General features: G+C 48.0%; 1 protein-coding gene across 3 annotated transcripts in view; it reads left to right on the forward strand.

The window, feature by feature from the left end:
- Positions 1–17,972, forward strand: part of Sort1 (sortilin 1) — a 113,242-nt gene extending 95,270 nt beyond the window's left edge. For 2 of the 3 annotated variants that reach the window (XM_023721688.1, XM_023721689.1), the window contains 10 exons: positions 713–815; positions 1,525–1,693; positions 2,483–2,673; positions 4,608–4,797; positions 9,254–9,370; positions 11,201–11,309; positions 12,198–12,296; positions 12,787–12,893; positions 13,115–13,229; positions 13,582–17,972. In XM_023721688.1, coding sequence (XP_023577456.1) covers positions 713–815; positions 1,525–1,693; positions 2,483–2,673; positions 4,608–4,797; positions 9,254–9,370; positions 11,201–11,309; positions 12,198–12,296; positions 12,787–12,893; positions 13,115–13,229; positions 13,582–13,596 — 1,215 coding nt within the window. In that variant the 3' untranslated portion in view covers positions 13,597–17,972. The remainder of the gene's footprint in view (positions 1–712; positions 816–1,524; positions 1,694–2,482; positions 2,674–4,607; positions 4,798–9,253; positions 9,371–11,200; positions 11,310–12,197; positions 12,297–12,786; positions 12,894–13,114; positions 13,230–13,581) is intronic. The other variant, XM_023721690.1, reaches the window with a different exon arrangement.
- The last annotated feature ends 884 nt before the right edge of the window (positions 17,973–18,856 follow it).

Consider the following 18,856-nt stretch of genomic DNA (forward strand, 5'->3'; position numbering starts at 1 on the left):
TGGCCAGCTCAGCCCACCAGGGGGCGGGGCTGGCTGGCATGTGGTACTGGGGGATTGAACCGCGGTCCCTGTGCTTTGCTAAGCTTGTTCTAAGTGGGTGCTTTAGACCACTGAGCCATCTCACCAGCCCCCAAAAAAGATATTTGTGAAAGATACTTCTATACCTGAGTACGTATAGAAACATTATTCGTGATAGCTAAAAGGCAGAGAAGCTGAAGTATTCGCCAACAGGTGAGAGGGCTACTAACGTGGTACGCATACCCAGGAGGGCCATTTTGTCTTCAAAGGAAGGAAATTCTGACATCAGCTGCTGTACAGATGAGCCTTGAAAACATTATGCTAAGGAAAAGGAGCCAGGCACAAAAAGATAAATGCTGTGCGGCTTCAGTTCTGTGAAGTACCTAGAATGATCAGAAAGCGGAACAGCAGTTGCCAGAGTTTCGGGGAACAAGTGGGGCGTTGTTGCTTAAGGGCGGCTGTTCAGTTGTGCAAGACGCAGAAGCTCTGAAGGTTGGCTGCACAGGGTGAGAGTATGCGTAACACTCCAAAGCTGTACGTGGGAGAAATTAAGATGGTCAATTTTGCAAAATATGTATTTGGCCACAGTTTTTATTAAAAGATCCCACTGAGGCGTGATTAAGTATAAGGCTTTAACCCCTGGACAGCTCCACGAGATGAATAAGGACTTCGTACCTTTGGTTTCTCTTCACAGTGCAGCCTTCACATCCACGCTTCCTATAGCATCTCCCAGAAACTAAACGTCCCAATGGCGCCACTCACTGAGCCTAACGCTGTGGGCATCATCCTCGCTCATGGTAAGGAGCCCTTCCTCTTCCCACCGTGAGTACAGTAGCTGATACACTGAGCTCAGCCATGGCCTTTGAACCTCATTAAAAATAATACAAAGAGCTCAAGGGCCTGAGTTCAATCCCTGGTTCCTCAAAAAATAAATAAATAAATAAATAAATAAATAAATAGCTAAATTTGAAAAAAACAAAACCCACTGCGGAGGACTGTTGTGTTTCTGTGGTACACTGTCTTGCGTTACAGCAATGCTTTGGGATTTTCAGAGTCCCATCTGAGAGTGCAGCATGACTTCTCTCTTCCCAAGTTTTGGTGGCCCGTTTGTCTTCCAAAGGAGGGCTGATTGGAATAATCAGAAAAAGTCATTCAAAATTATCATCTTTCCAGGCATGGTGGCACACGCCTATAACCCAGCACTCAGGAGGTTGAGATGGGAGGATCTCTGCAAGTTCAAGGCCAGCCTGGGCTACATAGGGAGTTCAACACTAGCAGGCCCCTCCAAAAAAAAGAAAAAAGAGAAAAGAGCGAGGTGTGGTAGTACACACCTATAATCCCAACACTGGGAGGCTGAAGCAAGTTTGAGTCCAGTCTGGGGTACATCGTGAGTTCCAGGCCAGCCTGGATTACTAGCAAAACCCTGTCTCAAAAAGAATAAAAAGTTATCCTTCTGCCAGTACATCCAGTGTCTCAGTGCTGATGAGATGGTGGGTTGTGTTGCAGGGAGTGTGGGGGACGCCATCTCGGTGATGGTCCCCGATGTCTACATCTCAGACGATGGGGGCTACTCCTGGATGAAGATGCTAGAAGGACCCCACTACTACACCATCCTGGACTCCGGAGGCATCCTGGTGGCCATCGAACACAGCAGCCATCCTACCAATGTGATTAAGTATGCACGGCTCGCTCCCCACGCAGCATCGCACGGAGGGCGCTGTGGGAGTGTGCCTCAGTTCGCTGAGGGAGAGCAGTCACAGACCCTACTTCAGATTTTGCACTCTCCAAAACTGTAGGAAACATTCTAGAAGGGATTAGAGTTTAGAGTCACTCAGATTAAATGGCATTGGTATTCTAACACATTTTATCATTTTTAAAAGTTCTTTCTTGGGCTGGGGAAATAGCTCAGCCACATAAGCGCCTACCTGACAGGCTCAGGGTCCTGAGTTTGATCTGTGGACCCATGTGACATGGACCACATGTCGTGCCAGATGCACTGTGCTGGCCCTGTACTAGGCATGGTGGCACACGCCTGTAATCCTAGCACTCAGAAGATTGAGACAGGAGGATCACTACAAGTTTGAGATCAGCCTGGGGACTACAAAAGTGAGCACAGGGCCAGCCCAAACTACATAGTGAGACCCTATCTCAAAAATAAGTATTCTTCTTTCTCACCACAAAAATATTATGGAAATATCCGAGCACCGTAGGTTGGAGATGACTTCCAAAACATGTTTCTATGGGAGAATTTGATTTTGTTAGTTGAGAGGTCCATTCTCACCCTCTCCAATCCTTTTCCTAACACTGCTATTTAACCATAGGCATTAAAAAGTAAAGAAGTTGCCCGCCATTTAAACCATCACCTACGTCCGAGGTTTTCTCTGAAGATCAGGCAACCAGAGTATGTTGGATAGTCCCAGCACCTGCTGGGCCTCTTAAGATCTTTCTCTACTGGATGTTTCAGGTTCTCCACAGACGAAGGCCAGTGCTGGCAGGCCTATGTGTTCACCAGGGAGCCCATCTATTTCACCGGCCTGGCTTCAGAGCCTGGAGCCAGGTCCATGAACATCAGCATTTGGGGGTTCACAGAATCTTTCCTGACCCGCCGGTGGGTCTCGTACACCATTGATTTTAAAGATATCCTTGAAAGGAACTGTGAGTATCGCTCAGCATTCCTACCAGAACTTTTCCTAAATGATAAATTCAGTTTCTTTCTTTTTTTTTTAGCCAGGATCAGCAAATGCATATGTATGTGAAAGGAAATTAGAGGTTATTCCGTCTGGGTAGTCAAGCGGCTGGTATCAAAAAGCAGTTTCTTTTACTGTTCCAGAGAAATGAGGACACATACGTAATTTAAACTATTATGTCAGCTATGTAATAAAAGTAAAAAGAAAAATGAAATACATTTCAGTGATATGATTATCTTCCTATGTCTGAAACAATCCTTTTAATATGTGCCCAATATTAAAATATGTTGAGATTTTTTACATTTTTTCCTTCTTTTTTTTTTTTTTTAACCAGGAATCAAACTCAGAACCTTGCAGTTGCCAGGCAGGCACTATGCCACTGGGCTATCCCCTCAGCCATTTTTGCCTTCTAAGTCTTTAAAATCTGGTACCCACTTTAATGCCTACATTTACAGGAAGTCCCAGTTCAGACCAGCCACACGGGCCAGGACTACTGTATCTATCCCTAACTTTGCATTCACCGGTTATGAGACTTTTTTCCCAGCTTATAACAATGCTTATGTGTGTTTATCTACAATTGTTTCATGACATTCAGGAGTCTTCACCCTGATTAGGCAAACATGGGGGAACTGGAAAGAGGAACCTCCAGAGGAAAGTATTTACAAAAGCATCTAGTTGCTTGTGTAACTTCTCAAAATGTTGGAATGAAGTTCTCATGCAAAAGGCTTTTGGCTTCCGTCCTGGTCACAGTGAGGCTCTAGAACAACCCCTGGGCAGGTGTGAAGCCCGCATGAACCTCCTCCAAATTCTGTGCTTTGCACTAAAAGGTACAGTAAAGCCTGGAAAATGGCTTCAGGAAGAGACAGTGATGTGCGGCATACAGGGTCCCCCAGAGTCCCAGGCAGACCGGGACCTTGTGCCAAAGATGTTGACATGTACTGAGAAACATGAGAGATAAATCACTAGGGGTAAAAATAACCCAAACAACCATGTGGGTGTAACACAAGCCAAGACTTAAAAGTTTCAAGACATTTTAGTTGAATTTTGATCCTGTTAGACATTTTTATAGGTCCATTTCCCTGGGGTGTTAATTCACTAGCTCCTGAGAAAGCAGAGCTTCTGAGCTGGAGCTTGCCTTTCTATAAGATGTTTAAGTAAGATTTAAGACCTGGAGGCGTCTGTCATCTGAATTGGTTAGAGAGGTTGTAAAGGAGCTGGCGTACGAGTCTCACCCTCAACAGCCAGTTCTATCGTATCCCTGAAGTTCAGCATCATTAAGAGATTTGCAAAGCACCAGTTCTCTAACAGGCTTGTGCTGGTCTTCATATCCTGAAGGGTAAAAACATAATCCACACTCTGTAAGTTGTAGTCTTTGAGCTGTTTTTCTAGGAGTAGATGACGTGATTTTCTGAGCCAGAAGCTGTTGTCATCAACAATCCACATTTGAGAGCAGAATTCTAGAAAGAGGCTGTTTTCCCTGCTGACTGAAGCAAACTAACATGTGGTGAAACTGTACTCTTGTATAGTTAGTATCTGATACTAAGCAAAGAGCCCTTGGAATGGATCTGGTTTCTTACCTCTAAAAGCAAGATAGTGAGCAAGACTCAGCAGCCTTTCAGTTTGGAGGAAACTCTAGAACTTTCCTATATAGTGTCCCACTTCAAAACTAATGAGATTCTTTCCTAATCCTTGAATGGAAGGTGAGAGGGAAAGAATCAAATTTTTGCATAAAGAAATGCAGTTACTCGTAGGCTGTAGACTAGTGTTTTCTTTGCCGTTCCAAATAGCAGTACCTGGAGTCAGCCATCTTGCTGCCCTCGTTCTTCCTATAGCCTGGTGCCTGGCAGCTGCTCTGTGGGTGGGCTCTGTTCTGCAGCTTCCTGAGCCATCTATCTCCTTTAGGTGAGGAGAAGGACTACACCATATGGCTGGCGCACTCCACAGACCCTGGAGATTATCAAGATGGCTGCATTCTGGGCTACAGGGAGCAGTATCTACGGCTACGGAAGTCATCCGTCTGTCAGAATGGCCGAGACTATGTTGTGACCAAGCAACCGTCCGTCTGTCCCTGTTCTCTGGAGGACTTTCTCTGGTACCAGCACTCCTTAGACCCTTCTGCCGCCCCTGCCCATATGGGAAGAGATGGAAACAGTTGTCTTTAAGGGCTAAAATATTGACATCCCTCCCCCTCTGCAGGAAGCGGAGGCTCAGAGAAGAATAATGGTGACTAGTCAGGGAGGGACTAGTTGAGAAGAAGTAGACAAATAGTATAATCTTGGGCTGGCGAGATGGCTCAGTGGTCTAAAGCACCTGCTTAGAACAAGCTTGGCAAAAGCACAGGGACTGCGGTTCAATCCCCCAGCACCACATGCCAGCCAGCCCCGCCCCCTGGTGGGCTGAGCTGGACACACACACACACACACACACACACACACACACACACACACACTAAATAAATAAATAAATAAATAAATAAATAAATAAATAAATAAAAATAGCATAATCTTACTGGATAATCATTCAGCAGGATGAGCAACCAACCCTAGAAATCTTAACTTGATAATGATGGAAGAAAAGAATCTATAGAAAAAGAAACTAAAACAATAACATCTATAGCCAGTGATGAGATAGAAATACCAAGAAAAGTGGCACAGACACAGCAGGGAAGTTAATGTGAGAGAACAGCTGCGTGGACGGCTGCTTGGTTTCAGCTCCTCCACATGCTGAGGGCAGACAGATGGTGACTTGGTCCTGAGACTAGAGGTGATGTCAGGATGTCTGTGGCCTGTGTGGCCTTTTGAGATTTGTGGGCTGTCGGGGTGGACCCCTGGAGTTCAGGCCATCCAGACGTAAGGGTTAGTTTCTTGGTGGGCAGAGCGTAATTGATTATAGAAAAGGCAAGGGAGTCTCTGTTAGCTTAACCAAGGTGATTTTACGGGAAATCAGCAGGCCTGCTTCCCATCACAGGTGGAGATTTTGTGGAGTTTGCTGTGTACAGTAGACACTCACAGAAGGTGAGTGTGTGTCTTAAAGGGCTTGGACAAAAAGGCAAGCAGAGAGCAGTCATGTCTTCCCTCACAGTGCAGCCTTGGACTGCAGGTGACAGTGGAGTGCAGGCCTGACCCTGTGTAGCTCATATCTCTGTGTAGACCAGTCAAGGGTCCTGCCTTCTGTGCACAAGAAAGACACTAGTCACATGACCTTGGAGTCACATAGGGTCACAGGGTGCCAGCATAGCTTGGGAAGGATAAACCTGTACAAGTCTGAAAGTTTCTATCCTGTCCTTGACTTCAAACACGCCAGCCCTTTCCCTGAGCACCTGTGTTCTCTGACTCTTCTGAGCCCCAGCCACTGTCAGGCATCTCCTCTGGCTGGAAGTCTGTCTGTATTCTCCTCAGGACCCCCACACCTGCTAAGCCTCTCCCTCTTAGCTCCCCAGACAGCACCCTATTATCAGCACTCACTGTGTTTTAATGATGGTTATAGGCTTGGCTCCACCATTAAACCCAAACTCCTCGAGAGCGCGCAGTGTGGCATATGGTACTGTCTCGGTTACTTTTCTCTCATTGCTGGGACAAATACTCAACACCCAAAAGTAAGGAAGGAAAGGTTTATTTAGCTCAAAGTCAGTGGAGGTTTCAATTCGTACTCGGATGGCTCCAAGGCAGGGTGTCGCATGGCAGAGGACAGCAGTTCATGGGGTGGAAAACAGCAAAACAACAAGAGCTAGTGGGAGGGGAAGCGGCAACAGCGGCGGCCGCAAAGAGCCTGTGTGGTTCCCTTCTGTTGCACGCAGGCCAGCAGCCCCAGGCTGGGTGCAGCACTCACACCCATTATCCCAGCACTGGATCGTGAATTAATCACAACATCTAGAAGTGCACCCCATCACTGCATGAGGCTTTGGGGGGACAGCTAGACACAAACCGTAACAGTAATACTATGGTGGCGATGACAGCAGTCAACATGAGCACTAACTAGTTGGCACTGTCCTAAACAGTTCACTTTAAACTTACAGCAGAAAGGTTGTTGGCAAAAAGTGGCAGAGCAGGAATTCTAAAATTGTTACTTGAAATTTACCCCTGCAATAGAAGGGTGATGTTTTTTGCATCTTTTGTTCCTTGCCCTCTCCCCTAAAACCTCGTAAGGAAACCCGTAAGCTACAGGCGGCGTCTGCATAGTCCCCATACATTCAGTGCCTGCTCTGCACAGGGCAGTGCAAACTAACAACAGAAGCTTCACTGCAGATCCACAGCTTCACTGTGGATAAAGTGTACTACACTATGACATAAAACAAAGGGGGCAGTTGCCCTGCAGATGTGGAGAAGGGAGAAGAGGCTCCATCTAGAGCTGAAAGGCGGTGATCCCAGAAGCTCAGGAGGTAACATCTCGAGTCCTGATGAATGGTAGGATTGCCATGCGCTTGAGGGAAGAAAGTGGGCCATTAGGGCCAGCGACCACCGAGCAGGGACACCCAGGGGCATGGGAAGGGTATGCCAGATGAGAGGCTGGGAGTGGCAGGCACAACCAGAGGTGAGGAGGATGCCCGGGCTGACTGTGACGCTAGAAGGAAGGTGTAGAGTGGACGGACAGGTGACGTGATCAGGAGGGGCTGGCGCAAGGCAGAAAGCATGCTGTGCTCTGGCCATTTGATGCCTCCAAGAGTCTGTGAGCATATTTAGGTGGTGACATCCAGCGCCATCTGGAAATACAGGGTTAAGGCCCAAGAGAGGTAAAACATGGACATTTTACTAGTAAATGCAAAGAGTTGTGTTCACCAAGGGAGAGAAGATTCAGAAAATGAAAGAATGCATCATAGATCCCTGTCAAAGTCTGCATTTATAGGTGGAAGAAAGAAGCACAACCACGGGCACAAAGACCATGGCGGGGCAGGGGCATGCTGGCATGCTGGGTGAGCCAGCAGGTGGCAGAGGGGGCAGTACCGAGAGGGCCCCTCTGGGCTTGATGCCTAGCAACCTTGGGCTTCCTGTTCAAGGTTGCAGAGGAGGGGGCCTGGCCCTAGCTCAGTTCTTTAAGTGGCTGCTTCCACAAAGCTGTCAGCCTCAGGTTGCTGTAGTTCGATCCCCACAACACCCCGGCCACCCCTGAGGGCATTTGGAGCAAAAAAAAAAACCCTTATCAAGGTTGCAGAGGGGTTGAGGGCAAAACACAAGGAACAGAAAGTAAATGAGTAAAATGGGACAAGAAATAGTCTTTTAAGAAATTGGATCAGTAAAGATGGGGACAGTGATGCACATCTGTAGCCCTGCCTACTTGGGATGCCGAGGCAGAAAGATTACAAGTTTAATGTTAGCTTGAACAACTTAGCAAGACCCTATTCAAAAATTTTTGGAAAAGAAGGAGGGGTCTGGAGGGATAGCTCAGTGGTAGCCTCCTTGCCTAGCTTGGGGAGGCCCCTGGCTCGGACCCAGTGCCACAGCAGACGAACAGAAGGAGGAGAAGGGGGAAGGAGGGGAGAGAAAAAGAAGGAAAGAAAAAAATGATCCATTAAGGAGGAGAAGATTAAGGCAGAAATTTCTAGAGTAGAGATGCATGTGGAGTAATGAGAAGCCACCAGTGGGATGCTGTCTGCACAAGGGCCCAGGGCGGGTGGTGAGAGCAGCACGAAGACTAGGTGTGCCTCTGTAGGGTGCTGGCCTCAGCATTCGTGTGGGGAAACGGAGTGAAGAGGTGCGATGGGGTGGAGGACAGCGGGGCTGTTCCCGTTGGCGACCCCGCTGGGTGATAAGCTAAGAGACCCAGAAGAGGGGAAGACAGAAAGGGGTTGACATCCACCTCATAGGCAAAATATAATTACATTCAGAAGTAAAGAATTATTAAATCTCCTGAATCTAAGTGTGTTTTATGCCACCATTTCTGTGCCTGTCCTGTCTTAGCCGAGGAGCCGGCACCCCAGTGTCAGCTGCTTTCTGTTCCTTCCCTGAGCCTGAACTGTCTGCAGAACCCTGAGTCTGGAGCTCTAGCTATTCCTAAGACCACCAGGCCTGATTTATGTGTTCTTCTTTCCTCCTTAGCAGAGGCAGCCCCCATCTCTGTTTTCCTAAATAAGAGGCTGAGTTGGTCAGTTTTCCACCATCATAGCAGCTGCCCAAGGTGATCGGCTCATAAGGGACAAAGTTTATAGTGAGCAAGCCCACAGTTGTTCGGTGCTGTTGTTTAGGCCTGTGGCAGTACAGCACTTCAGTGCAGGGTATGTGGCGGGGCAGCACTGCTCTCCCCATGGACAGAGAGCAGGACAGAGGAGAAGCGGGACCGGAGCTCCCCAGTGACCTGGGTACCTCCTGCTAGTCCCCACCTCCCACTAGCTCCGCCGTGCTGGGGAGCAAGCCTTGAGCACATGGGCTTTGGGAGACCCAGAGCCAAATGTGAGCATGGGCCTTCTTCAGAGCTGTCACAGAGCTTCCTGCGCTGCTGACAGCTCTTTCAGCCTGGGCTGTGAGCCATCCCCTTCCCCACATAAAACATTCATTGCTCATCGAGTACTGCCCTTCAGCAGCTTTGGGAGTTACCTTATTTGTTGGCTTTTGCAGTGATTTTGGCTACTTCCGTCCAGAAAATGACTCCAAGTGTGTGGAACAGCCAGAACTGAAGGGGCACGACCTCGAGTTTTGTCTGTATGGACGCGAAGAACACCTGACAACAAATGGGTGAGAGGGCCTTTCTGCTCTGGGGCAGTTGCATCTTCCTTGCTCGGGGGGAAAGCTGCTTCTCTGCATGCAGACAGCCAGCTAGTGCCCGAATACTTGCGAAGGCACAACCTAGAAGACGCTTCAGCGCTGAGGAGAATGCGCTGTGGCCTGCTGTGTTCCATATGGTCACCACTGGCCACACAGAGCTGGTGACATGAGCACAGCTGAGGAAAGGGACTTTTCATTTAATTAATTTGGATTTAAATGGACACCAAATGGGCAGTACAGCTCCAGAGCAGCCTCGCTATGTCTGAGTAAATTTGCCACCCGGTCTCCACTGTGTACCATTTACTAATGAGCTTTGTCTGGGTCACAGCCTCTTGAGGTGGAAGGGACAAACAAGTCCCCAACAGCTGGGAGCAGAGGTGCTTAGTGAGCTCAACATATCTGTGGACATTCCTCTAGGCCTGAGAGATGGCATGTTACCACATCGGTTTCACTTTGCTCATTGTACACAACGCCAACTATTACAACAGAGAGTTTTGCAAAAGAGAAAGTTTATTCAGGGGGTAACCCAGTGTGTGGAGACAGGAGGACAAGCCTCAGCTCCGCCTCCCGACAGTAGGTATGAGGCTGTTATGAGGTAGAGAATCGGGGTGATGTGAGGCATGGGAAAAGGTGACTGCGAGTGAGGCAGTCACTGACCTGCACGTGTGAACTCTGTGGAATGCGTGCTCACAGGATGGTGGTGAGAGCACAGCTAAGGGGGACTCTGTGCCCATCCTTCAGACTGTAGCTGCAAAGAGTGGCTGTCCAAAGGGTCTCCCTCCTGACACACGTGAAGAGGCGATTTCAACACAAATGCCCTTCAGGTCCCCAACCATCCCCTGGGCAAGCATTATCATCGAGACCCACGCATCAGATGTGACATCTATAGCAAACCTAGTTGAAAACCAATAACACCCTGTGCAGCCGTGCTCCCAAATGAACAGCTCTTAGAAGTGAACTCAGAGCAAGTGTAGCTGGAGTGTCTATTCAGGCTCTCCCGTGGTTACGTGAGGAGCAGAGACCCGTCTGCAGCTCCCGACTTGTCTCCAGGAAGCAGGCCAGGGGCCAGTAGCATATCTTTGTATTCTGTTAACACACCAGCTCTCCTTGCTTCTCCCTCTGCCCTACCTTCCTCCTTTCCCTCCTTCCTTTTCATAGCTCTGAGTCATTTTATTATAAAAGGCTGGGAGAATGAAAGAAAAAAATGGTATTCATGTACATAAACTAATAAAGTAGAAAATTCATCCTACGCTTGTTTTTCATCTGACAGGTCTTCCGCTGTGTTGACTTTTGGCTGCTGCATGCGGAGGCCCTCCCTTGTCTGGATGAGCGTCTCCCGTTCCTCCGCTAGTAGCAGTAGCGCTTTCACTAGCACTAAAGCTGCTTCCTGGTTTTCTGGGGTTTTTTTGGTTTTTTTGCGAAACTGAGGATTGAACTCAGGCCCTTGCGCTTACCAGGAAGCGCTTATTCCACTGAACCATCTGCCCGGCCCCTGTTTTGGTCATTTTGAGCTCAAACCCACCACTGAGAAGGCACCACTGAAGGCAGATTTCGGTCGACTTAGAGGATATTTAGGGCTCTGTGTGTCTTATGGTCTGTCAAACACACCTGCCTAAAGCTCTTGTGCGGGTTGTCAGGCCAGCTGCTGCCAACATACTGGCCGTGGCTTGGGCTTGGCCCCTGGTCCCTGTGAGGCCACAGTGTCTCCCACCAGAAGCAGGGGCCACAGCTGCACGCCTCGACGTCAGGGCAGCGCTGCCAGCAAGCAGAAAGCCCTGGAAGCAAATCTCTGACTTTCAGGTACCGGAAAATCCCAGGAGACAGATGCCAAGGTGGGGTGAGTCCAGCTCGAGAAGTGAAAGACTTGAAAAAGAAATGCACAAGCAACTTTTTGAGTCCCAAGAAGCAGGTACATTAAAATAGATCTTCTTTTTAGATACCAATGGGATTTCATATTCTGTCAGGAAGTCCGTTATAGCATCAAAAATTGTATTATTGATACGAAGTGGCCAAACTGCTTCTATCAGAGTTCTCTTTGCACAAGAAACCATTAGAATAAAGAATAAGTCATATAACCCAGTGCTAAGTTCATCTCATTACAAGCTCTTTTGGTTGGAGAAAAGGCAGCCTGTGAAGGCGTAAACATCTCAGAAGCAGAGAGCTGTGGAAATGTCTGAGGCGCAGAGTCATTCAGGAAAAAGCCTCAGGAAGGCTGGCTGGCCGGCTGTGCATGGCGCAGGAGCGTGTTGAAATATCACAGTGCCTCCATTGATGTGTACAGTGATAACATGTCAACCAAAAATTTAAAAATGAATTTTGAGACAGAAAGTTGGCTGTGAAGGGGCCGCGACCCGAGTCCTGCATGTGGAGAAAGCCTTGAATGGCAGGAGGGCGGGTTTCTGTGTTGAGTCCTGCCAGTGGCTTCAGAGTGAGAAGCTGAAACATAAGTCATGAGGTTGACTACAAACTGTGGTGCTGAGCTATCTGCTTGGGACCTGGAGATATGGTGAAGAAGAACCCTCCTGATGCAGAGGCACGTAGTAATACGACCTGGGAGGCAAACCAGGGACCCCGGTCCTAACTGTAACGTGAGAGGCTGAGCTGGACGGCCTGCGGCCTGCCGCCTGCGCTCTGCTGCTTCAAGTGCTGAGAGACTAAGAGGTGGGCTGGAGAAGGCAAGGGGAGAGGAGTGTGTGGGTGCGTGTATTTGTAAGGGGGACAAGTCCCCTCTTCTCTGCACCCCTGCCGTGGGCTTCTAGTGGCTGTCCTCAGAGTGTTTGTGTGTGTGATTGCACAGGACTCCCGCCCACAGGGACACAGCTTGTCCCAGAATCCAGCTCCGCCTCCTCTTGGACACATTGAAAACACACACTTCCTATCTCCCACCCAGAAGCAGGTAGGTTACACATGAGCAATGATCCGATCAGGCTTATCTGTAAACATACCAGAAGTGGAGTAAAAGCATAAACCCTGGTGTCGGAGGCTGGCCTGCCAGTGTAGCACTGACATGGCATGGTCCCGAAGATCTTGTTCTAGCTTCATTCAGCCCCTTTCCTGCTCTGCACTTCAGCTCCAGGATTTGTAAACAGGGATGTGGAGCTGCCGTGATTACCGTGTTTCATTCGCCAGGCTTCCAGCCCCGTTGTGGTGGTGGAGCCCACTGTAGCATCCGGGCAGTGGAGTTCAGACCCCTGCCCTCTGGGATTCTCTCCCAGTAATGCTGAGATAGTTCATCCTTGAGTGGGGTTGGAAAAGTAACATCATTAAGTGCCACCGGGTATGAAGCTCAAAGGAAATAAGGGGGTGCGGCAGCCACTCTGAACGCAGGCCTAAGACTAGAATATGCATACCTAATGCTTTTCTGTATTTTGTTTTAATTTATCAAGAATTCCAAGTCAAACTCTGTTCCAATTATCCTGGCCATCGTGGGATTGATGCTGGTCACAGTTGTAGCAGGAGTGCTCATTGTGAAGAAATATGTCTGTGGTGGAAGGTAAGGAACGTGGGAGTCCACAGTCCTGAACTTAAACCACAGTCTCACGCTCAGAGTTGAGTCTGCCCTCGGCTAAAACTAGGTAGTTGGTGTCCCTGGAAAGCCAAATGCTGCCTTAGCCTGTATTTTTCCATGTGCCAGCTGTGGGCTGTGATGCCTGTGTGTGACTCACCCAGGAGTGTGAGAAAGGCACCCTGCTCACCACGTGCTTCTGTCGACAGATTCCTAGTGCATCGATACTCCGTGCTGCAGCAGCACGCAGAGGCCGACGGGGTGGACACGCTGGACACAGCCTCCCACGCCAACAAGAGCGGTTATCACGATGACTCAGATGAGGTGAGACCCTGTCTCCTTGAGTTGTCATCCAAAAATATACACACACACACACAAAGTGACTTTTTTACTCAACATCAAAACACAACTGAGCTAGGTTTGATGGCGCATGCCTGTAATCCTAGCACACTCAGGAGGCAGAGACAGGAGGATTGCTGCAAGTTCAAGGCCAGCATGGGCTACATAGCGAGACCCTATCTAAAAAAAAGGAAAAAACCACACAATTGAAGCACAAAGGAAGGGTTAATTCAAAAGCAGCACCTTAATAACTGCGGGATTTGGCTCAAAAGCTAGATTGTTTTCTAAATAGGAATATTTTAATCTGTCAGTAATATGGCTCGTGTCTTTCTTTCAGGACCTCCTGGAATAGCTCTTCCAAGGAGCTGGGACCAGGCACAGAGAGTGGACCCGCTGTACGCTACACTCCCTGTGGCTCCAGTTTGGGGAAGTGGATTTCCCAGTTCAAGGGACCCAGCTCTGTTCTGCTGCTTCCATCAAAGCCAAAAGGACCTACACTAAAGAACTTCGGGATGGGGTGGGAAACCCTCAGCACTCTTAAAATTGGCTCTGAATAGGGGGAAAATTTAAATCCTTTAACTTTTTATTTCAAATTCTGTCTTTTTTTAAACTATAGGCTTTGGATTTGTTTGGGTTTTGGTTTCTTTGGGCTTTTGTCTTGTTTTTGCTTTAAAGGAAATGCCGTGGCATTCGAAGGCTTGTCCCCTCGACGCCCTTGCCTGTTCTCTGTGGCACCTACCCCGAGCACCTGTGGCTCCAGCTTGAGCTCACGTGTACATGTGCTGCCCCTGGGCTCTGCCTGCCACGGGAAGCAGCCACAGAAAGGGAAACCCAGGCTGCAGTGGCTGGCAGAGCCGGCCCGCCTCCCTGCATCTGGGGACGGCCCTCCAAGAGCATTTGCTACCAGCTCCTCACACAGACCTGACGCGGCTTTGTTCCCCCCCAAGGACCGTAGACCACATTGCTTTTGCTTTTCCCTGTTTAGGCAGTACACTTGTTAATTGCCCTTTGGCAACTGACTTACCCATGTGCTTCCAAGATACTAAATCAGGAAAACTCACAGGGCAATATTTTTAACTTGGGACAGGCTGAAGGGAGCAACAGAGAATTGACTAGATTTAGTACCTATTAAAGGCAAAACTGGCTGCTTCTGAGATGGCTGAAGCTAGCGTTGTGTGTGTGCCAGGAGCCGTGCTCAAGGACAGCGTGCAGGCCTGGGGGCCTGCCGCCCGCCACCTCCGCGGAGGCCGTCGGTGCTCGCAGCGCGGTGCAGCCTGAGGAGATGTTGCCCGCTCCCGTTTCCCGCGGAGCCTGTCATGTTGGCTTACAACTGAACCACCCGTTGTGTGCTGCTTATCTGCTTCCTCCTGGGTTGCTGTTGTACACGCTCAGGACTAGAGATGTTTCCAGATTCATAGATTTTTTTTTTTTAGATCAGCATTTTATTACTAGGCACTTGTCCTCACATCTGCTTTGCCAAGTCACTTGGCATAAAACCATTGGCTGAACCGACTGAAAACACACTTCTGGTCTTGACGCTTTGCTTGATACATTGTGCTCATATTTTAAATTTAAGGAAGTTTCCCATTTGACATTTTTCCAAATTAAATGAATTACAGAATGTAATTGGGTGGATTTTGTAATATGAAGCTACAATGATGAGTTTTATTATAGCTTGACTATTTGCCACCCAGGAATACAGCGTGGCCAGTCCTTGGTTTACTGCACCTACTGCGCTGGTCACAGCTTCTCCCAGTGACTGGGAGACTCTGATAGGTGCCATTTGCTGCTAGCTCACTGTGTGGCTAGAAAGTCAGTAAAAAGTAGCTGTGCCAAAATGACTTCTGTCAGAATGCGGGAGCAGATGGCTGAGCTTTCTGCTCCTCAGAAGGGGTGAACAGCAGCCGGGAAGCGGGGGAGGAAGTGCCTGGGGAATTTTAGAAGCTCTGGAACTGCAGTACAGCTCAACGAGTCAGGGAACTTCTGTTAGCAAATGAAGTTAGGGCAGTCTTTGTGAAGAGAGTATTTGTGCAGGCTAGAGTGTACCAGCTTTAGGATCATTTGTTGTATGTGGTTTTCAATTTTTAAATCCAAAGATATATACCAGCTCACAAAGGATGAGCATCAGCCTCTGCCCCACTCTCACCTCCTGCCCAAAGTGAATCTGATGCCCAGCATAGACGTACGCACACCACGTCTCTTTTCCCCAACAGACATGCAGAAGGATGTAGATTAGATGGCCAATAAATGCGTGGTAATCCTTTTACTAGTTTTAAGATGTAGGAGGGCTAATAGTCTTCTCTAAACAAATAACATCAGAGCCCTTTGCTTATAATAACATCTTATATTTATATAGAGTTGATGATTCTCTCAGCACTTTCACGTACGTCATTTGAGCCCCCAGTGTTCTTGAGATGAACCAAAGAACCAAACTCGAGTCAGCTGTCCGGGTCCCTGAGTGTGGTCTGAGCAACGCCGGTGGTTGTCTTCAGAGCTCTGGAAGGTGGCTACGGAGTCAGTGCTCAGCACTCGGGACGTAGCTTCTCTCAGAGGTGACGTGCTGTTTTTCAGGAGAAGGGTCAGTGGAATTGCTCTTAGAGCATTAGTTAGCACCTTTTTGTTTTCTTTTTGAAAACAGAAAATTTTATCCTCCTATTTTTCATGGCGGAAAACAATGGTAATTTTGAATGTGTCTTCAGGGACAGGCTCTCCCTGTGTGGAGGGTCACTGCTGAGGACCACAGGTGTGAGTCTCCGAGGATGGGTCCCCTTCTCCATCCCGTTGTTCCCACACTGGGCTGGTGACTGTGTTGCCTTAGGACTGCCTGCTAGGCTGGCTCATTCCCTTTATGGCTCCGTAGCTTTCAGTAGCAGCCTCACAAATGTGTGCCCTCCACCAGGGACTAAAACAGCCTAAACCCTTTGATGCTGTTTCTAAAATAAAAAGGTCTCTGGTTCGCCCTACTCAGGTTAGGAGCATCACCCTTGACGTTAAAACCTAGCATGCCCACATAAAGTCCCAGGTGTGATAGCTGCAGAAGAGATTTCCGGAGGTTTGAGCAATAAAATTTAGATTGTTAGGTAAGGTGGACATAATCACAGTCCAAAGCAGTCTGAGCTCTTAAATCCAGAATCCTTCCCGTTGAAGACCTAATGGATTTTTCATATTTCTTGAGACCAGAGACCAGAGTAGAATGTGCCTAAGCTGTAAATCGAGTGGCGACACTGCTTAGAAAACAAAGCCTTTGGAGAGTTGTGGGAGCTGTGGGGCTTAGGACGTGCAGCGGTATCAGTGTGCCTGAAGCTGGGAACTGGCATCCGCCTCTGCGTAGGACAGGCTCCTAGTACATCTCTTTCTTACTCTTAGGTTTGTCTCTGAATCTCGGTGTGTGTCAGCTGGCCTTTCATCCTTGACAGATTAAGAACGTGCTGGCCACCTCCAGCTCCTGCCCTGGGAGTAGGAACTATAGCTGGACAAGCCCTGGCCTGTGTTGTGAAGCTGGGACACAGGGAGAGGCATCCGTGCCAGCCCTGGGGCTCGGGGCTGGCCTGGCGTTCTCAGCAAAGCATCTAGGTAGAGAGTTGTTCTCTTTAGGCGAGCTCTACGAGCCCCACCCTTGTACACAGTACATACGAGCTCGTTGTGAGCACAGCCCTCATCTCCATATTAAGCTAGGAAACCTGGGACTGCTCAAATAGGAAGAGATGCGCCACTTCAACTTCCGGCCACCTTCTTTCCAACAGGAAAATTGACATAGACCTAAATGTTCTTTAAACAAAACCAAAGTTTAAGATTTGCCGTGTGAAGTAGTGAATGGGAGGGCCAGAGACATCAGGTGCCAGGCTTCTGTTCCATCTGCTGTGGATTTCCTCAGAGCAGGCAGCGCTACAAGCTCTTCCTGCCCTAGCAGAGTCCAGCCTGACCCTCAGAGAGGATAACTGAAATAGCAGGAGCATGTTGAGTTCTTACTTACGATGAAAGCAATTAGGATTAGAACATTAATTTGAAATTATCTTTAACAACTTGCTGTATGCATTTTTTCACACAAGTACATCCTTAAGCATTCTTGTTTATATGAATTAACAAACTAATCTGTACCTTTATATATATATATATATAGATATGTACATATATACATATATAAACTGTATAGTGTACATGTTAATGATTTATTGATAGCCCCCAAATCTTTAATGCAGGTCTCATCCTCTGCATGCCTTCAGTCGTGGCCGGTGACTTAATGTCCCCGGGTGGTTCTGCCCACCTCCTGTGTTTGAACCACTGGGGAGGAGGACGGGGGTCGTACTCTTCTCCTGCACCGAAACGCTCAGGGTCCCCACGTGCCCGTCGTTCCTTCCTCTCCTGGCTCTCGTTCCCTGTCTGAGCATGTGGTCCCTCCCGACCCACGAGACTGCTGCCTTCCTGTGAAAGTGCTGAGCAGTACTAAGATCATTACTGCATGTGTGCTGAAGACCCAAGTTTCTGTTTCCTCGGGACAGGAAGTTGCATGTAAGGTGAGATGATCAGTTTCAGTGACCCATGTCAGTTACACAGTAAAGCCAGACCCCACAATGAAATCCCACAAAAATGGAAATAAAACTCAAACTTCTTTAGCGTTGTGTAAATAAATCTGGATGTGTTTAACTTTGTACTGGTAATTTTCTGTATATTTGCAATATTTGGGTTAGAAATAAAACAGACTGGACTTTGTTACTTGACCTACCAAGATGACTAAGCTATAGTTTGTTAATATGACAGAATTTCCCGATTTTAGCTTTGAAAAATCCAAACTCAGCAACCTGCTTGAAAGAACCCATCTGAAGAGCCAGGACTGTGCATTTCTGTCATGAAAAGTCTTAGGTATTTTGTGGTGACAATGACTCCCCCCAAAAGTGAATTTTTCCTCCATAAATTATCTAACTTTTTTGTTCATTATCTTGTTCTTTATGCTTATAAAAATCTCCATCTCGTGGCATTTATTCTCACCTTCAGAAACTCGCAGAGCTGTCCACACTCCTAGGCTTTCTCTGGCTGTGCCCGTATCTCCTCTCCTGAATTCTGTGCTCCTTGTAGCAGGTTTGATAAATGACGGCATTAGGACTTAAGCTTCATCGCTTATGGTTTCCCTTTGTAGATTTTCCTTGCTGCTCTTACAGTCCTTCAAAGGACAGCAACCTTCCTCTTCCAGGCGGCCTCTAGGACACTTCCTGCCTGCAGTATCTGGGTCAGTCCATGTAAAGGCAAAGAAGTCCTGGCAGTGGTGAAGAAGGCATCTTTAAGGTCTAGGACAGTAAAGTGAGGAGTGGAAGGAGGATATGAGAGAGCATAGCATAGGGGTTTGGCACCACTGGGCAAGTAGGAGTAACCACATTATTAATAATTTCTAGGGCTGGGGAGATGGCTTCAATCCCTGGTTCCACCAAAATAATAATAATAATTTCTGCCTAGAGCCTTTAGCCCTCCTGCTGGGACAGCCCTTCCATTCCACACTGCAGCAGCTTGGTCTAGAGGTGGCTAGGGAAAGCCTTTGTTCTTGGACCTATCCCACAAGACTATCTGCAATAGTTTTTGTTTAAATAGTACAAAAATAATATGTTAAGATTATCATATTC

This window comes from Octodon degus, unplaced genomic scaffold (genome assembly GCF_000260255.1).
Source record: "Octodon degus isolate 3935 unplaced genomic scaffold, OctDeg1.0 scaffold00084, whole genome shotgun sequence".
NCBI lineage: Eukaryota > Metazoa > Chordata > Mammalia > Rodentia > Octodontidae > Octodon > Octodon degus.